General features: G+C 48.8%; 1 protein-coding gene across 1 annotated transcript in view; it reads left to right on the forward strand.

Annotated features, from left to right (window-relative positions):
* The window catches only part of sema7a (semaphorin 7A), a 72,758-nt gene extending 54,255 nt beyond the window's left edge, over nt 1–18,503 (forward strand). Inside the window, exons 11-14 of the mRNA XM_036969371.1 lie at nt 1,153–1,268; nt 4,210–4,355; nt 17,737–17,810; nt 17,999–18,503. Coding sequence (XP_036825266.1) covers nt 1,153–1,268; nt 4,210–4,355; nt 17,737–17,810; nt 17,999–18,474 — 812 coding nt within the window. The 3' untranslated portion in view covers nt 18,475–18,503. The remainder of the gene's footprint in view (nt 1–1,152; nt 1,269–4,209; nt 4,356–17,736; nt 17,811–17,998) is intronic.
* The last annotated feature ends 259 nt before the right edge of the window (nt 18,504–18,762 follow it).

Here is an 18,762-nt window from a genome sequence, read left to right on the forward strand (position 1 = left end):
GTGGAAATTAGAAACTTTAGAAGGCTTTTAAACCTTGAATAGGCAAAACGTTTGCATTTCCTGCTGTGCTGGAATATTCTTCTAACAACAGCATGATGAAATGAAGACACAGCGTGACCATTGTTCAGCATGGTTGTTATCAGTATTATGATGTCTTTATCACAGTCAGATAATTAATACCAGGGTAGTAATACCAGATAATTAATACCAGGGTAGTAATACCAGATAATTAATACCAGGGCAGTAAACCAGGGCAGTAGGATGAGCCATGACTAGAATACAGTATATACCTATAACATGGGTTAGACAGTATGTAAACATTATTACAGTGATCTTTGTTCAATGATTCTATGGACGTAGGGCAACATTCTCTAGGGTGCTGGGTAGAGAACCGGGTGGTAGCCGGATAGTGACAGTGACTAAGGTTCAGGGCAGGGTACTGGGCAGAGGCTGGCTAGTGACAGTGACTAAGGTTCAGGACAGGGTACTGGGCAGAGGCTGGCTAGTAACAGTGGCTAAGGTTCAGGACAGGGTACTGGACAGAGGCTGGCTAGTGACAGTGGCTAAGGTTCAGGACAGGGTACTGGGCAGAGACTGGCTAGTGACAGTGACTAAGGTTCAGGACAGGGTACTGGACAGAGGCTGGCTAGTAACAGTGGCTAAGGTTCAGGACAGGGTACTGGACAGAGGCTGGCTAGTGACAGTGGCTAAGGTTCAGGACAGGGTACTGGACAGAGGCTGGCTAGTAACAGTGGCTAAGGTTCAGGACAGGGTACTGGACAGAGGCTGGCTAGTGACAGTGGCTAAGGTTCAGGACAGGGTACTGGACAGAGGCTGGCTAGTAACAGTGGCTAAGGTTCAGGACAGGGTACTGGACAGAGGCTGGCTAGTGACAGTGGCTAAGGTTCAGGACAGGGTACTGGGCAGAGACTGGCTAGTGGTGACTGATTAACAGTCTAATGGACTGGAGATGGAAGCTGTTTCTCAGTGTCTTCCAGCTCGAGCAAGCCAAGGCTCTTGGAAGGCTACTTACTTACTGCCAGGCCTCTCCAAACAGGCCTATTTCAACTTGTAAATAAATGACTGTGCACTGCAATCAGGCCTATTTCAGCTTGTAAATTAGTGTTTAACTTTCTGTATCTCCTTCCCCAGACACTGGAATGATCCATAAGATCTTAAATGATCGTTTCAAACCTTTCATCATCTCAGAGACTCATCTCTCCAACCACTCTGATGTCATCAGATCCATGAAACTGGACTCTAGAAAGGTACCGGCAGGGGTGGCAGGTAGCCTAGTCGTTAAGAGCGTTGGGCCAGTAACGAATGGTTGCTGGTTCGAATCCCAGAGAAGAATAGGTGAAAAATCTGTCAATGTATGTACTCTATTAACCTTAATAGCTCCTGTAAGTCACTCTGGGTAAGAGCGTCTGATAAATTGCTAAAATGTACTGTGATCAAGTTATTTTGGATATGACTAGAAGGGTGGTATTCAGAAGAGTGGTGTTTAATATAGATTTAGGCCCTATGTGATCAGGTTACTGTGCATTCTGAAAGTATTCAGACCCCTTCACTTCCTCCATGTTTTTCCTCATCAATCTACACGCAATACCTCATAATGACCAAGCAAAACTGTTTTTTAGAAATGTTTGCAAATGTATTAAAAATAAAAAACGGAAATATCACATTTACATAAGTATGAGATGAGATGACGCGACAAGCTTGGCACACCTGTATTTGGGAGAGTTTCTCCCATTCTTCTCTGCAGATCCTCTCAAGCTCTGTCAGGTTGGATGGGGAGCGTCGCTGCACAGCTATTTTCAGGTCTCTCCAGAGACCCTAAGCACCCTAAGCTGTTTGCTTAGGGTTGTTGTCCTGTTTGAAGTTGAACCTTCGCCCCAGTCTGAGGTCCTGAGTGCTCTGGAGCAGGTTTTCATCAAGGATCTCTCTGTTCTTTGCTCCGTTCATCTTTCCCTCAATCCTGACTAGTCTCCCAGTCCCTGCCGCTGAAAAACATTCCCACAGCACTGCACTGGGCCAATTGTCCACCGCCCTATGGGACTCCTGATCACGGCCGGTTGTGATACAGCCCAGGTTTGAACCAGGGTCTGTACTGACGCCTATAGCGCTGAGATGCAGTTCCTTAGACTGCTGCGCCACTCGGGAGGTGAAAGGTCACAGAGCGGTGTTTGTCAGACCAGGAGACATCCCAAAAATGGGTCTTCTCACAATATCGTCTGTAGCGTCTGAACATTTAAGCCTACAAACTGACCCCTGGAAAGATAACACTCTCACGATGGTGTTCTCCATTTTGCTTTACGATCTCCCCAAGTGTCAGGAGACTCGTCTGAAATCGGTAACGCCGATCTGCCAACTTCTGTCTGTGGCATCCAAACAGTTTGGGCTATACGTTAGTATGACCCCTCTGTGGAAAGCGTTTGTTTAAGCCAATAGCAGTAACCCCAATAAAGACAGGGCTTAGACTCTGATGGTATTAAGATAGATATTGTTCAAATGTGAAATACAGTGCCTTGCGAAAGTATTCGGCCCCCTTGAACTTTGCGACCTTTTGCCACATTTCAGGCTTCAAACATAAAGATATAAAACTGTATTTTTTTGTGAAGAATCAACAACAAGTGGGACACAATCATGAAGTGAAACGACATTTATTGGATATTTCAAACTTTTTTAACAAATCAAAAACTGAAAAATTGGGCGTGCAAAATTATTCAGCCCCCTTAAATTAATACTTTGTAGCGCCACCTTTTGCTGCGATTACAGCTGTAAGTCGCTTGGGGTATGTCTCTATCAGTTTTGCACATCGAGAGACTGAATTTTTTTCCCATTCCTCCTTGCAAAACAGCTCGAGCTCAGTGAGGTTGGATGGAGAGCATTTGTGAACAGCAGTTTTCAGTTCTTTCCACAGATTCTCGATTGGATTCAGGTCTGGACTTTGACTTGGCCATTCTAACACCTGGCTGGATATGTTTATTTTTGAACCATTCCATTGTAGATTTTGCTTTATGTTTTGGATCATTGTCTTGTTGGAAGACAAATCTCCGTCCCAGTCTCAGGTCTTTTGCAGACTCCATCAGGTTTTCTTCCAGAATGGTCCTGTATTTGGCTCCATCCATCTTCCCATCAATTTTAACCATCTTCCCTGTCCCTGCTGAAGAAAAGCAGGCCCAAACCATGATGCTGCCACCACCATGTTTGACAGTGGGGATGGTGTGTTCAGGGAGATGAGCTGTGTTGCTTTTACGCCAAACATAACGTTTTGCATTGTTGCCAAAATAGTTCAATTTTGGTTTCATCTGACCAGAGCACCTTCTTCCACATGTTTGGTGTGTCTCCCAGGTGGCTTGTGGCAAACTTTAAACGACACTTTTTATGGATATCTTTAAGAAATGGCTTTGGTCTTGCCACTCTTCCATAAAGGCCAGATTTGTGCAATATACAACTGATTGTTGTCCTATGGACAGAGTCTCCCACCTCAGCTGTAGATCTCTGCAGTTCATCCAGAGTGATCATGGGCCTCTTGGCTGCATCTCTGATCAGTCTTCTCCTTGTATGAGCTGAAGGTTTAGAGGGACGGCCAGGTCTTGGTAGATTTGCAGTGGTCTGATACTCCTTCCATTTCATAATTATAGCTTGCACAGTGCTCCTTGGGATGTTTAAAGCTTGGGAAATCTTTTTGTATCCAAATCCGGCTTTAAACTTCTTCACAACAGTATCTTGGACCTGCCTGGTGTGTTCCTTGTTCTTCATGATGCTCTCTGCGCTTTTAACGGACCTCTGAGACTATCACAGTGCAGGTGCATTTATACGGAGACTTGATTACACACAGGTGGATTGTATTTATCATCATTAGTCATTTAGGTCAACATTGGATCATTCAGAGATCCTCACTGAACTTCTGGAGAGTGTTTGCTGCACTGAAAGTAAAGGGGCTGAATAATTTTGCACGCCCAATTTTTCAGTTTTTGATTTGTTAAAAAAGTTTGAAATATCCAATAAATGTCGTTCCACTTCATGATTGTGTCCCACTTGTTGTTGATTCTTCACAAAAAAATACAATTTTATATCTTTATGTTTGAAGCCTGAAATGTGGCAAAAGGTCGCAAAATTCAAGGGGGCCGAATACTTTCGCAAGGCACTGTATATGTGATGGGATGTTTTAGTATTAACTAGCATCTTTCTGTCTATGTGCAGAGGAAACTGGTGGTGGGTTTGTCAGAGCAGATCTCCATTCTGGACCTCCAGAGGTGTCAGGACTATAACGGATCCTGTTATGTGTGTGTTCTGGCCAGAGACCCGTACTGCGCCTGGACAGAGGCTGGGTGCAAACCCACCGTCCCGTAAGTCTAATGTTTCCTCTTTGGCTCCTCCTCAATTGACCAAGCATGGCTGTCCCATAAGCTGTGTCTTTCAATCAAGTGGATTTATAAGCCCTTTTTACAGAAGCAGTTTTCACAAAGTGCTTTTACAATAACCGGCTTAGACCGCAAAGAGCCTTTTACACTCCCAGGCCAAAGAATGAATGACAAAAAGAAAAAAGAAAGAATGACAAGGCATCCTTCACTCATGCTGCCAAACATACCATCGTAAAACTGACCATCCTACCGATCCTCGACTTCGGCGATGTCATTTACAAAATAGCCTCCAATACCCTACTCAGCAAATTGGATCTAGTCTATCACAGTGCCATCCGTTTTGTCAACAAAGCCCCATATACTACCCACCATTGCGACCTGTATGCTCTCGTTGGCTGGCCCTCGATTCATATTTGTCGCCAAACCCACTGGCTCTAGGTCATCTACAAGTCTCTGCTAGGTAAAGCCCCGCCTTATCTCAGCTCACTGGTCGCCATAGCAACACCCACCCGTAGCACACACTCCAGCAGGTATATCTCACTGGTCAACCCCATACCAATTCTTCCTTTGGCTGCCTTTCCTTCCAGTTCTCTGCTGCCAATGACTGGAACGAACTGCAAAAATCACTGAAACTGAAGACTCATATCTCTCCCACTAGCTTTAAGAACCAGCTGTCAAAGCAGCTCACAGATCACTGCACCTGTACACAGCCCATCTGTAAACAGCCCATCCAACTACCTCATCCCCATACTGTATTTATTTATGTATCTTGCTCCTTTGCACCCCAGTATCTCTACTTACACATGCATCTTCTGCACATCTACCATTCTGGTGTTTAATTGCTAAATTGTAATTACTTCGCCACCATGGCCTATTTACTGCCTTACCTCCCCGATCCTACCTCATTTGCACACACTGTATATAGACTTTCTACTGTATTATTGACTGTATGTTTGTTTATTCCATGTGTAACTCTGTGTTGTTGTATGTGTTGAACTGCTTTGCTTTATCTTGGCCAGGTCGCAGTTGTAAATGAGAACTTGTTCTCGACTAGCCTACCTGGTTAAATAAAGGTGAAGTACAAATAATAATGAATAAAAAAGAGCCTTTTACAGTAACCGGCCTAGAGCCCAACGAGCCTTTTACAGTAACTGACCTAGACCCCAAAGAGCCTTTTACAGTAACCTGCCTAGACCCCAACGAGCCTTTTACAGTAACCGGCCTAGACCCCAACAAGCCTTTTACAGTAACTGGCCTAGACCCCAACGAGCCTTTTACAGTAACTGGCCTAGACCCCAACGAGCCTTTTACAGTAACCGGCCTACACCCCAAAGAGCCTTTTACAGTAACTGGCTTAGACCCCAAAAATGATTTTACAGTAACCGGGCTAGACCCCAAAGAGCCTTTTGCAGTAACTGGCGTAGACCCCAGCGAGCCTTTTACAGTAACCGGCCTAGACCCCAACGTGCCTTTAACAGTAACTGGCCTAGACTCCAAAGAGCCTTTTACAGTAACCAGCCTAGACCCCAAAAGAGCCTTTTACAGTAACTGGCCTAGACCCCAAAAATAGTTTTACAGCAATCGGCCTACACCCTAAAGAGCCTTTTACAGTAACCGGCCTACACCCCAAAGAGCGTTTTACAGTAACCGGCCTAGTCCCCAAAGAGCCTTTTACAGTAACCGGCCTAGACCCCAAAAAAAGTTTTACAGTAATCGGCCTAGACCCCAAAGAGCCTTTTGCAGTAACTGGCCTAGACCCCAATAATTGTTTTACAGTAATCGGCCTAGACCCCAAAGAGCCTTTTACAGTAACTGGCCTAGACCCCAAAGAGCCTTTTACAGGTACCGGCCTAGACCCCAAAGAGCCTTTTACAGTAACTGGCCTAGACCCCAAAGAGCCTTTTACAGGTACCGGCCTAGACCCCAAAGAGCCTTTTACAGGTACCGGCCTAGACCCCAAAGAGCCTTTTACAGGTACCGGCCTAGACCCTGTCGTGGAGAATTGTCTCAGAAATATAATACTCTTACAAGAACTTGTGAATTCAATATACACTTTAATACAAAAGTAGCTAAACTGAGCCTTTCCATGGAAGGACCCTATCACTAACATAACAGGGCTGAGCCTTTCCATGGAAGGACCCTATCACTAACATAACAGGGCTGAGCCCCTCCATGGAAGGACCCTAATCACTAACATAACAGGGCTGAGCCCCTCCATGGAAGGACCTTATCACAAACATAACAGGGCCCCTCCATGGAAGGACCCTATCACAAACATAACAGGGCTGAGCCCCTCCATGGAAGGACCCTATCACTAACATAACAGGGCTGAGCCCCTCCATGGAAGGACCCTAATCACAAACATAACAGGGCCCCTCCATGGAAGGACCTTATCACAAACATAACAGGGCCCCTCCATGGAAGGACCCTATCACAAACATAACAGGGCTGAGCCCCTCCATGGAAGGACCCTATCACTAACATAACAGGGCTGAGCCCCTCCATGGAAGGACCCTATCACAAACATAACAGGGCTGAGCCTTTCCATGGAAGGACCCTATCACAAACATAACAGGGCTGAGCCTTTCCATGGAAGGACCTTATCACAAACATAACAGGGCTGAGCCCCTCCATGGAAGGACCCTATCACAAACATAACAGGGCCTCCATGGAAGGACCCTATCACTAACATAACAGGGCTGAGCCTTTCCATGGAAGGACCCTATCACAAACATAACAGGGCTGAGCCTTTCCATGGAAGGACCCTAATCACTAACATAACAGGACTGAGCCCCTCCATGGAAGGACCCTATCACAAACATAACAGGGCCTCCATGGAAGGACCCTATCACAAACATAACAGGGCTGAGCCCCTCCATGGAAGGACCCTAATCACAAACATAACAGGGCTGAGCCTTTCCATGGAAGGACCCTAATCACTAACATAACAGGGCTGAGCCCCTCCATGGAAGGACCCTAATCACTAACATAACAGGGCTGAGCCCCTCCATGGAAGGACCCTATCACAAACATAACAGGGCTGAGCCTTTCCATGGAAGGACCCTAATCACTAACATAACAGGGCTGAGCCCCTCCATGGAAGGACCCTATCACTAACATAACAGGGCTGAGCCTTTCCATGGAAGGACCCTATCACTAACATAACAGGGCTGAGCCCCTCCATGGAAGGACCCTATCACAAACATAACAGGGCTGAGCCTTTCCATGGAAGGACCCTATCACTAACATAACAGGGCTGAGCCCCTCCATGGAAGGACCCTATCACAAACATAACAGGGCTGAGCCTTTCCATGGAAGGACCCTATCACTAACATAACAGGGCTGAGCCCCTCCATGGAAGGACCCTATCACAAACATAACAGGGCTGAGCCCTCCATGGAAGGACCCTATCACAAACATAACAGGGCCGAGCCCCTCCATGGAAGGACCCTATCACAAACATAACAGGGCTGAGCCCCTCCATGGAAGGACCCTATCACTAACATAACAGGGCTGAGCCTTTCCATGGAAGGACCCTATCACTAACATAACAGGGCTGAGCCCCTCCATGGAAGGACCCTATCACAAACATAACAGGGCTGAGCCTTTCCATGGAAGGACCCTATCACTAACATAACAGGGCTGAGCCCCTCCATGGAAGGACCCTATCACAAACATAACAGGGCTGAGCCCTTCCATGGAAGGACCCTATCACAAACATAACAGGACTGAGCCCCTCCATGGAAGGACCCTATCACTAACATAACAGGGCTGAGCCCCTCCATGGAAGGACCCTATCACAAACATAACAGGGCTGAGCCCTTCCATGGAAGGACCCTATCACAAACATAACAGGACTGAGCCCCTCCATGGAAGGACCCTATCACTAACATAACAGGGCTGAGCCCCTCCATGGAAGGACCCTATCACAAACATAACAGGGCTGAGCCCTTCCATGGAAGGACCCTATCACAAACATAACAGGGCTGAGCCCCTCCATGGAAGGACCCTATCACAAACATAACAGGACTGAGCCCCTCCATGGAAGGACCCTATCACTAACATAACAGGGCTGAGCCCCTCCATGGAAGGACCCTATCACAAACATAACAGGGCTGAGCCCCTCCATGGAAGGACCCTATCACAAACACAACAGGGCCTCCATGGAAGGGCCCTATCACTAACATAACAGGGCCTCCATGGAAGGGCCCTATCACTAACATAACAGGGCCTCCATGGAAGGACCCTATCACTAACATAACAGGGCTGAGCCCCTCCATGGAAGGACCCTATCACAAACACAACAGGGCCTCCATGGAAGGGCCCTATCACTAACATAACAGGGCCTCCATGGAAGGGCCCTATCACTAACATAACAGGGCCTCCATGGAAGGACCTTATCACTAACACAACAGGGCTGAGCCCCTCCATGGAAGGACCCTAATCACTAACATAACAGGGCTGAGCCCCTCCATGGAAGGACCCTATCACTAACATAACAGGGCCGAGCCCCTCCATGGAAGGACCCTAATCACTAACATAACAGGGCTGAGCCCCTCCATGGAAGGACCCTATCACAAACACAACAGGGCCTCCATGGAAGGGCCCTATCACTAACATAACAGGGCCTCCATGGAAGGGCCCTATCACTAACATAACAGGGCCTCCATGGAAGGACCCTAATCACAAACATAACAGGGCTGAGCCCCTCCATGGAAGGACCCTAATCACAAACATAACAGGGCTGAGCCTTTCCATGGAAGGACCCTATCACTAACATAACAGGGCTGAGCCCCTCCATGGAAGGACCCTATCACAAACATAACAGGGCTGAGCCCTTCCATGGAAGGACCCTATCACAAACATAACAGGACTGAGCCCCTCCATGGAAGGACCCTATCACTAACATAACAGGGCTGAGCCCCTCCATGGAAGGACCCTATCACAAACATAACAGGGCTGAGCCCTTCCATGGAAGGACCCTATCACAAACATAACAGGACTGAGCCCCTCCATGGAAGGACCCTATCACTAACATAACAGGGCTGAGCCCCTCCATGGAAGGACCCTATCACAAACATAACAGGGCTGAGCCCTTCCATGGAAGGACCCTATCACAAACATAACAGGGCTGAGCCCCTCCATGGAAGGACCCTATCACAAACATAACAGGACTGAGCCCCTCCATGGAAGGACCCTATCACTAACATAACAGGGCTGAGCCCCTCCATGGAAGGACCCTATCACAAACATAACAGGGCTGAGCCCCTCCATGGAAGGACCCTATCACAAACACAACAGGGCCTCCATGGAAGGGCCCTATCACTAACATAACAGGGCCTCCATGGAAGGGCCCTATCACTAACATAACAGGGCCTCCATGGAAGGACCCTATCACTAACATAACAGGGCTGAGCCCCTCCATGGAAGGACCCTATCACAAACACAACAGGGCCTCCATGGAAGGGCCCTATCACTAACATAACAGGGCCTCCATGGAAGGGCCCTATCACTAACATAACAGGGCCTCCATGGAAGGACCTTATCACTAACACAACAGGGCTGAGCCCCTCCATGGAAGGACCCTAATCACTAACATAACAGGGCTGAGCCCCTCCATGGAAGGACCCTATCACTAACATAACAGGGCCGAGCCCCTCCATGGAAGGACCCTAATCACTAACATAACAGGGCTGAGCCCCTCCATGGAAGGACCCTATCACAAACACAACAGGGCCTCCATGGAAGGGCCCTATCACTAACATAACAGGGCCTCCATGGAAGGGCCCTATCACTAACATAACAGGGCCTCCATGGAAGGACCTTATCACTAACACAACAGGGCTGAGCCCCTCCATGGAAGGACCCTAATCACAAACATAACAGGGCTGAGCCCCTCCATGGAAGGACCCTATCACAAACATAACAGGGCTGAGCCCTCCATGGAAGGACCCTAATCACAAACATAACAGGGCTGAGCCCCTCCATGGAAGGACCCTATCACAAACATAACAGGGCTGAGCCCCTCCATGGAAGGACCCTAATCACAAACATAACAGGGCTGAGCCCCTCCATGGAAGGACCCTAATCACAAACATAACAGGGCTGAGCCCCTCCATGGAAGGACCCTATCACAAACATAACAGGGCTGAGCCCTCCATGGAAGGACCCTAATCACAAACATAACAGGGCTGAGCCCCTCCATGGAAGGACCCTATCACAAACATAACAGGGCTGAGCCCCTCCATGGAAGGACCCTAATCACTAACATAACAGGGCTGAGCCCCTCAATGGAAGGACCCCTATCACTAACATAACAGGGCTGAGCCCCTCCATGGAAGGACCCTAATCACAAACATAACAGGGCTGAGCCCCTCCATGGAAGGACCCTAATCACAAACATAACAGGGCTGAGCCCCTCCATGGAAGGACCCTATCACTAACATAACAGGGCTGAGCCCCTCCATGGAAGGACCCTAATCACTAACATAACAGGGCTGAGCCCCTCCATGGAAGGACCCCTATCACTAACATAACAGGGCTGAGCCCCTCCATGGAAGGACCCTAATCACTAACATAACAGGGCCGAGCCCCTCCATGGAAGGACCCTATCACTAACATAACAGGGCTGAGCCCTTCCATGGAAGGACCCTAATCACAAACATAACAGGGCTGAGCCCCTCCATGGAAGGACCCTATCACAAACATAACAGGGCCGAGCCCCTCCATGGAAGGACCTTATCACTAACATAACAGGGCTGAGCCCCTCCATGGAAGGACCCTAATCACAAACATAACAGGGCTGAGCCCCTCCATGGAAGGACCTTATCACAAACATAACAGGGCTGAGCCCCTCCATGGAAGGACCCTATCACAAACATAACAGGGCCAAGCCCCTCCATGGAAGGACCTTATCACTAACATAACAGGGCTGAGCCCTTCCATGGAAGGACCCTAATCACTAACATAACAGGGCCGAGCCCCTCCATGTAAGGACCCTAATCACAAACATAACAGGGCCGAGCCCCTCCATGTAAGGACCCTAATCACAAACACAACAGGGCCGAGCCCCTCCATGTAAGGACCCTAATCACAAACATAACAGGGCTGAGCCCCTCCATGGAAGGACCCTAATCACAAACACAACAGGGCTGAGCCCCTCCATGGAAGGACCCTAATCACAAACACAACAGGGCCGAGCCCCTCCATGAAAGGACCCTAATCACAAACATAACAGGGCTGAGCCCCTCCATGGAAGGACCCTAATCACAAACATAAAAGGGCTGAGCCCCTCCATGGAAGGACCCTATCACTAACATAACAGGGCTGAGCCCCTCCATGGAAGGACCCTAATCACAAACATAACAGGGCTGAGCCCCTCCATGGAAGGACCCTATCACTAACATAACAGGGCTGAGCCCCTCCATGGAAGGACCCCTATCACAAACACAACAGGGCCGAGCCCCTCCATGAAAGGACCCTAATCACAAACATAACAGGGCTGAGCCCCTCCATGGAAGGACCCTAATCACAAACACAACAGGGCCGAGCCCCTCCATGGAAGGACCCCTATCACAAACACAACAGGGCCGAGCCCCTCCATGAAAGGACCCTAATCACAAACATAACAGGGCTGAGCCCCTCCATGGAAGGACCCTAATCACAAACATAACAGGGCTGAGCCCCTCCATGGAAGGACCCTATCACTAACATAACAGGGCTGAGCCCCTCCATGGAAGGACCCTAATCACAAACATAACAGGGCTGAGCCCCTCCATGGAAGGACCCTATCACTAACATAACAGGGCTGAGCCCCTCCATGGAAGGACCCCTATCACAAACACAACAGGGCCGAGCCCCTCCATGAAAGGACCCTAATCACAAACATAACAGGGCTGAGCCCCTCCATGGAAGGACCCTATCACAAACACAACAGGGCTGAGCCCCTCCATGGAAGGACCCTAATCACAAACACAACAGGGCTGAGCCCCTCCATGGAAGGACCCTAATCACAAACATAACAGGGCTGAGCCCCTCCATGGAAGGACCCTATCACTAACATAACAGGGCTGAGCCCCTCCATGGAAGGACCCTATCACAAACATAACAGGGCTGAGCCCCTCCATGGAAGGACCCTAATCACAAACATAACAGGGCTGAGCCCCTCCATGGAAGGACCCTAATCACAAACATAACAGGACTGAGCCCCTCCATGGAAGGACCCTATCACAAACATAACAGGGCTGAGCCCCTCCATGGAAGGACCCTAATCACAAACATAACAGGGCTGAGCCCCTCCATGGAAGGACCCTATCACTAACATAACAGGACTGAGCCCCTCCATGGAAGGACCCTATCACAAACATAACAGGGCTGAGCCCTTCCATGGAAGGACCCTAATCACAAACATAACAGGGCTGAGCCCCTCCATGGAAGGACCCTATCACTAACATAACAGGGCCTCCATGGAAGGACCCTAATCACAAACATAACAGGGCTGAGCCCCTCCATGGAAGGACCCTAATCACAAACATAACAGGGCTGAGCCCCTCCATGGAAGGACCCTATCACAAACATAACAGGGCTGAGCCCTTCCATGGAAGGACCCTATCACAAACATAACAGGGCTGAGCCCTTCCATGGAAGGACCCCTATCACAAACATAACAGGGCTGAGCCCTTCCATGGAAGGACCCTAATCACAAACATAACAGGGCTGAGCCCTTCCATGGAAGGACCCTAATCACAAACATAACAGGACTGAGCCCTTCCATGGAAGGACCCTATCACAAACATAACAGGGCTGAGCCCCTCCATGGAAGGACCCTATCACAAACATAACAGGGCTGAGCCCCTCCATGGAAGGACCCTATCACAAACATAACAGGGCTGAGCCCCTCCATGGAAGGACCCTAATCACAAACATAACAGGGCTGAGCCCCTCCATGGAAGGACCCTATCACAAACATAACAGGGCTGAGCCCCTCCATGGAAGGACCCTAATCACAAACATAACAGGGCTGAGCCCCTCCATGGAAGGACCCTATCACAAACATAACAGGGCTGAGCCCCTCCATGGAAGGACCCTATCACTAACATAACAGGGCTGAGCCCTTCCATGGAAGGACCTTATCACAAACATAACAGGGCTGAGCCCCTCCATGGAAGGACCCTATCACAAACATAACAGGGCTGAGCCCTTCCATGGAAGGACCCTAATCACAAACATAACAGGGCTGAGCCCCTCCATGGAAGGACCCTATCACAAACATAACAGGGCTGAGCCCCTCCATGGAAGGACCCTATCACTAACATAACAGGGCTGAGCCCTTCCATGGAAGGACCTTATCACAAACATAACAGGGCTGAGCCCCTCCATGGAAGGACCCTATCACAAACATAACAGGGCTGAGCCCTTCCATGGAAGGACCCTAATCACAAACATAACAGGGCTGAGCCCCTCCATGGAAGGACCCTATCACAAACATAACAGGGCCTCCATGGAAGGACCCTATCACAAACATAACAGGGCTGAGCCCTTCCATGGAAGGACCCTATCACAAACATAACAGGGCTGAGCCCCTCCATGGAAGGACCCTATCACAAACATAACAGGACTGAGCCCTTCCATGGAAGGACCCCATCACAAACATAACAAGGCTGAGCCCTTCCATGGAAGGACCCTATCACAAACATAACAGGGCCGAGCCCCTCCATGGAAGGACCCTATCACAAACATAACAGGGCTGAGCCCCTCCATGGAAGGACCCCATCACAAACATAACAAGGCTGAGCCCTTCCATGGAAGGACCCTATCACAAACATAACAGGGCCTCCATGGAAGGACCCTATCACAAACATAACAGGGCTGAGCCCTTCCATGGAAGGACCCTATCACAAACATAACAGGGCTGAGCCCCTCCATGGAAGGACCCTATCACAAACATAACAGGACTGAGCCCTTCCATGGAAGGACCCCATCACAAACATAACAAGGCTGAGCCCTTCCATGGAAGGACCCTATCACAAACATAACAGGGCCTCCATGGAAGGACCCTATCACAAACATAACAGGGCTGAGCCCTTCCATGGAAGGACCCTATCACAAACATAACAGGGCTGAGCCCCTCCATGGAAGGACCCTATCACAAACATAACAGGACTGAGCCCCTCCATGGAAGGACCCTATCACAAACATAACAGGGCTGAGCCCCTCCATGGAAGGACCCTATCACAAACATAACAGGGCTGAGCCCTCCATGGAAGGACCCTATCACAAACATAACAGGGCTGAGCCCCTCCATGGAAGGACCTTATCACTAACATGACAGGGCTGAGCCCCTCCATGGAAGGACCTTATCACTAACATAACAGGGCTGAGCCCCTCCATGGAAGGACCCTAATCACAAACATAACAGGGCTGAGCCCCTCCATGGAAGGACCCTAATCACAAACATAACAGGGCTGAGCCCCTCCATGGAAGGACCCTATCACAAACATAACAGGGCTGAGCCCCTCCATGGAAGGACCCTATCACAAACATAACAGGGCTGAGCCCTCCATGGAAGGACCCTATCACAAACATAACAGGGCTGAGCCCCTCCATGGAAGGACCTTATCACTAACATGACAGGGCTGAGCCCCTCCATGGAAGGACCTTATCACTAACATAACAGGGCTGAGCCCCTCCATGGAAGGACCCTAATCACAAACATAACAGGGCTGAGCCCCTCCATGGAAGGACCCTAATCACAAACATAACAGGGCTGAGCCCCTCCATGGAAGGACCCTATCACAAACATAACAGGGCTGAGCCCTCCATGGAAGGACCCTAATCACAAACATAACAGGGCTGAGCCCCTCCATGGAAGGACCCTATCACAAACATAACAGGGCTGAGCCCCTCCATGGAAGGACCCTAATCACAAACATAACAGGGCTGAGCCCCTCCATGGAAGGACCCTATCACAAACATAACAGGGCTGAGCCCCTCCATGGAAGGACCCTAATCACAAACATAACAGGGCTGAGCCCCTCCATGGAAGGACCCTATCACAAACATAACAGGGCTGAGCCCCTCCATGGAAGGACCCTATCACAAACATAACAGGGCTGAGCCCCTCCATGGAAGGACCCTATCACAAACATAACAGGGCTGAGCCCCTCCATGGAAGGACCCTATCACAAACATAACAGGGCTGAGCCCCTCCATGGAAGGACCCTATCACTAACATAACAGGGCCGAGCCCTCCATGGAAGGACCCTATCACAAACATAACAGGGCTGAGCCCCTCCATGGAAGGACCCTATCACAAACATAACAGGGCCTCCATGGAAGGACCCTATCACTAACATAACAGGGCTGAGCCCCTCCATGGAAGGACCCTATCACAAACATAACAGGGCTGAGCCCCTCCATGGAAGGACCCTATCACAAACATAACAGGGCCTCCATGGAAGGACCCTATCACAAACATAACAGGGCTGAGCCCCTCCATGGAAGGACCCTATCACTAACATAACAGGGCTGAGCCCCTCCATGGAAGGACCCTATCACAAACATAACAGGGCTGAGCCCCTCCATGGAAGGACCCTATCACAAACATAACAGGGCCAAGCCCCTCCATGGAAAGAGACTAAATTCTCATAGTACAGAGTCCTGCCTTTATAGGATTCTGTCTTTGCATAACGTATAGAGTCCCCTCCCTCTATATGAAAATAGCTTCCCTTGACCTTCCTTCATTATTTTCTTCTCATCTCAGAGCTTGCTTGTTTACGCCCACTAACGCTCATATCTGCTTTGGTTAGGTTATAATGATGGTAGAACTACTTTCACGTCCTAAAAATAATATATGCATTGCATGTTTATGTTTCATGTTTTAGTCATCAGTTATCTTGCTTCCATCCTTTTTCCTGTATCCTGCTGACCATAGTACGTCCAGCTGTCATAGATGTACGTTTGGTCTTGGTTAATGTACTCTTTCAAAAATAGAGCATAGCCTTGGTGTCATATGGCCTGGGTGTCATCTTCTCTTAATGTGCATGTCCTTGCTACTTCAGCCTAGCAACTAAACCTATCTATATTTAATGCTGAGCTCTCCTTAATGGTTCGCTCCAAAAACCCCAAAGAGCCTTTTACAGTAACTGGCCTACACCCCAAAGAACCTTTTACAGTAACCGGCCTACACCCCAAAGAGCCTTTTACAGTAACCGGCCTACACCCCAAAGAGCTTTTTACAGTAACCGGCCTACAATCCAAAGAGCCTTTTACAGTAACCGGCCTACACCCCAAAGAGGATTTTACAGTAACTGGCCTACACCCCAAAGAGCCTTTTACAGTAACCGGCCTACACCCCAAAGAGCCTTTTACAGTAACCGGCCTACACCCCAAAGAGCCTTTCACAGTAACCGGCCTACACCCCAAAGAGGATTTTACAGTAACCGGCCTACACCCCAAAGAGCCTTTTACAGTAACCGGCCTACACCCCAAAGAGGATTTTACAGTAACCGGCCTACACCCCAAAGAGCCTTTTACAGTAACCGGCCTACACCCCAAAGAGCCTTTTACAGTAACCGGCCTACACCCCAAAGAGCCTTTTACAGTAACCGGCCTACACCCCAAAGAGCCTTTTACAGTAACCAGCCTACACCCCAAAGAGCCTTTTACAGTAACCAGCCTACACCTCAAAGAGCCTTTTACAGTAACCGGCCTACACCTCAAAGAGCCTTTTACAGTAACCAGCCTACACCCCAAAGAGGATTTTACAGTAACTGGCCTACACCCCAAAGAGCCTTTTACAGTAACCGGCCTACACCCCAAAGAGCCTTTTACAGTAACCGGCCTACACCCCAAAGAGCCTTTCACAGTAACCGGCCTACACCCCAAAGAGGATTTTACAGTAACCGGCCTACACCCCAAAGAGCCTTTTACAGTAACCGGCCTACACCCCAAAGAGGATTTTACAGTAACCGGCCTACACCCCAAAGAGCCTTTTACAGTAACCGGCCTACACCCCAAAGAGCCTTTTACAGTAACCGGCCTACACCCCAAAGAGCCTTTTACAGTAACCGGCCTACACCCCAAAGAGCCTTTTACAGTAACCAGCCTACACCCCAAAGAGCCTTTTACAGTAACCGGCCTACACCTCAAAGAGCCTTTTACAGTAACCGGCCTACACCCCAAAGAGCCTTTTACAGTAACCGGCCTACACCCCAAAGAGCCTTTTAGAGTAACTGGCAGGACCACTTTTGGTTCTTCTTTATATACCTAGCATTGCTGTCTACTGTATCTAAACTGATATAGTCTCAGTGTTAGTCTTAGTGAACTGAACGTTGTGATTCAAATGTTGTTGTTTTTCTTTCCATAGGGGAGGCATTCAAAATATTGATGGAGGAGAAACGAATGTGTGCCTTAAAACAGCAGGAGTTAAAATATCAGAAGGTACACTGTACATCGACATCTCACACACTGATAATAATTCAATCAATCAATCAATCAATCAATCAATCAATCAAATGAGTCAATCTGATGACTGGACCACTGTTATTTGATTTGGAATGTATTGAATGAATAGGCTAGATTTCCATTCCCCTACCTTGTTAAATACATTTCTCCGACTCTTTCTCCAGAACCAAAGAAGCCCAGCAACAGGACCAGACGTGACACCCAGCCCTCCTCGTCCCTGAACGCCCTCGGTGCATCGGTCCACTCTGTGCCCCTGAACGTCCCCTTCTACCTGTCCTGTCCCATAGACTCCTACCACGCCCACTACAGCTGGGAACACCTGGGCACGACACGCCCCTGTCTGCGACTGCAGGCCAGCTGTCTCCATCTCATCCCCTCCATGCAGACTGAGCACTATGGGCACTACCAGTGTGTCTCCACGGAGAGAGACTATACCAGGGTGGTGAGGGTGGTCCGAGCTACACAGCTGCTGAGTAACCACAACCCAAGCATAATCAGCAGGCCTGCTAGACCGGTGGGAACCATCAGTACTAACATAGAGGACTCTAAGAACAACGGAGCAACAGCAGCTATGGCAGTGCAGGCGGGCTGGTTCGTGACCTTTGCAGCTTTGGACATTATCGTGCAACTTCTGCAATAAAATCATGTCCACTATGGACTTCATCATGATATGACACTGTACATCTGCACTCTATAATGGATCCACAGTGCATTCAGAAAGTATTCAGACCCCTTGACATTTTTCACATTTTGTTACGTTACATCCTTATTCTAAAATGATTAAAACATATATATTAAAAAACTCCTCAATCTACACACAACACCCCATAATGACATCACAATACCCCATAATGACATCACAATACCCCATAATGACAACACAACACCCCATAATGACATCACAATACCCCATAATGACAAAGCAAAA

The sequence above is a fragment of the Oncorhynchus mykiss genome, chromosome 30 (genome assembly GCF_013265735.2).
Source record: "Oncorhynchus mykiss isolate Arlee chromosome 30, USDA_OmykA_1.1, whole genome shotgun sequence".
Lineage (NCBI taxonomy): Eukaryota > Metazoa > Chordata > Actinopteri > Salmoniformes > Salmonidae > Oncorhynchus > Oncorhynchus mykiss.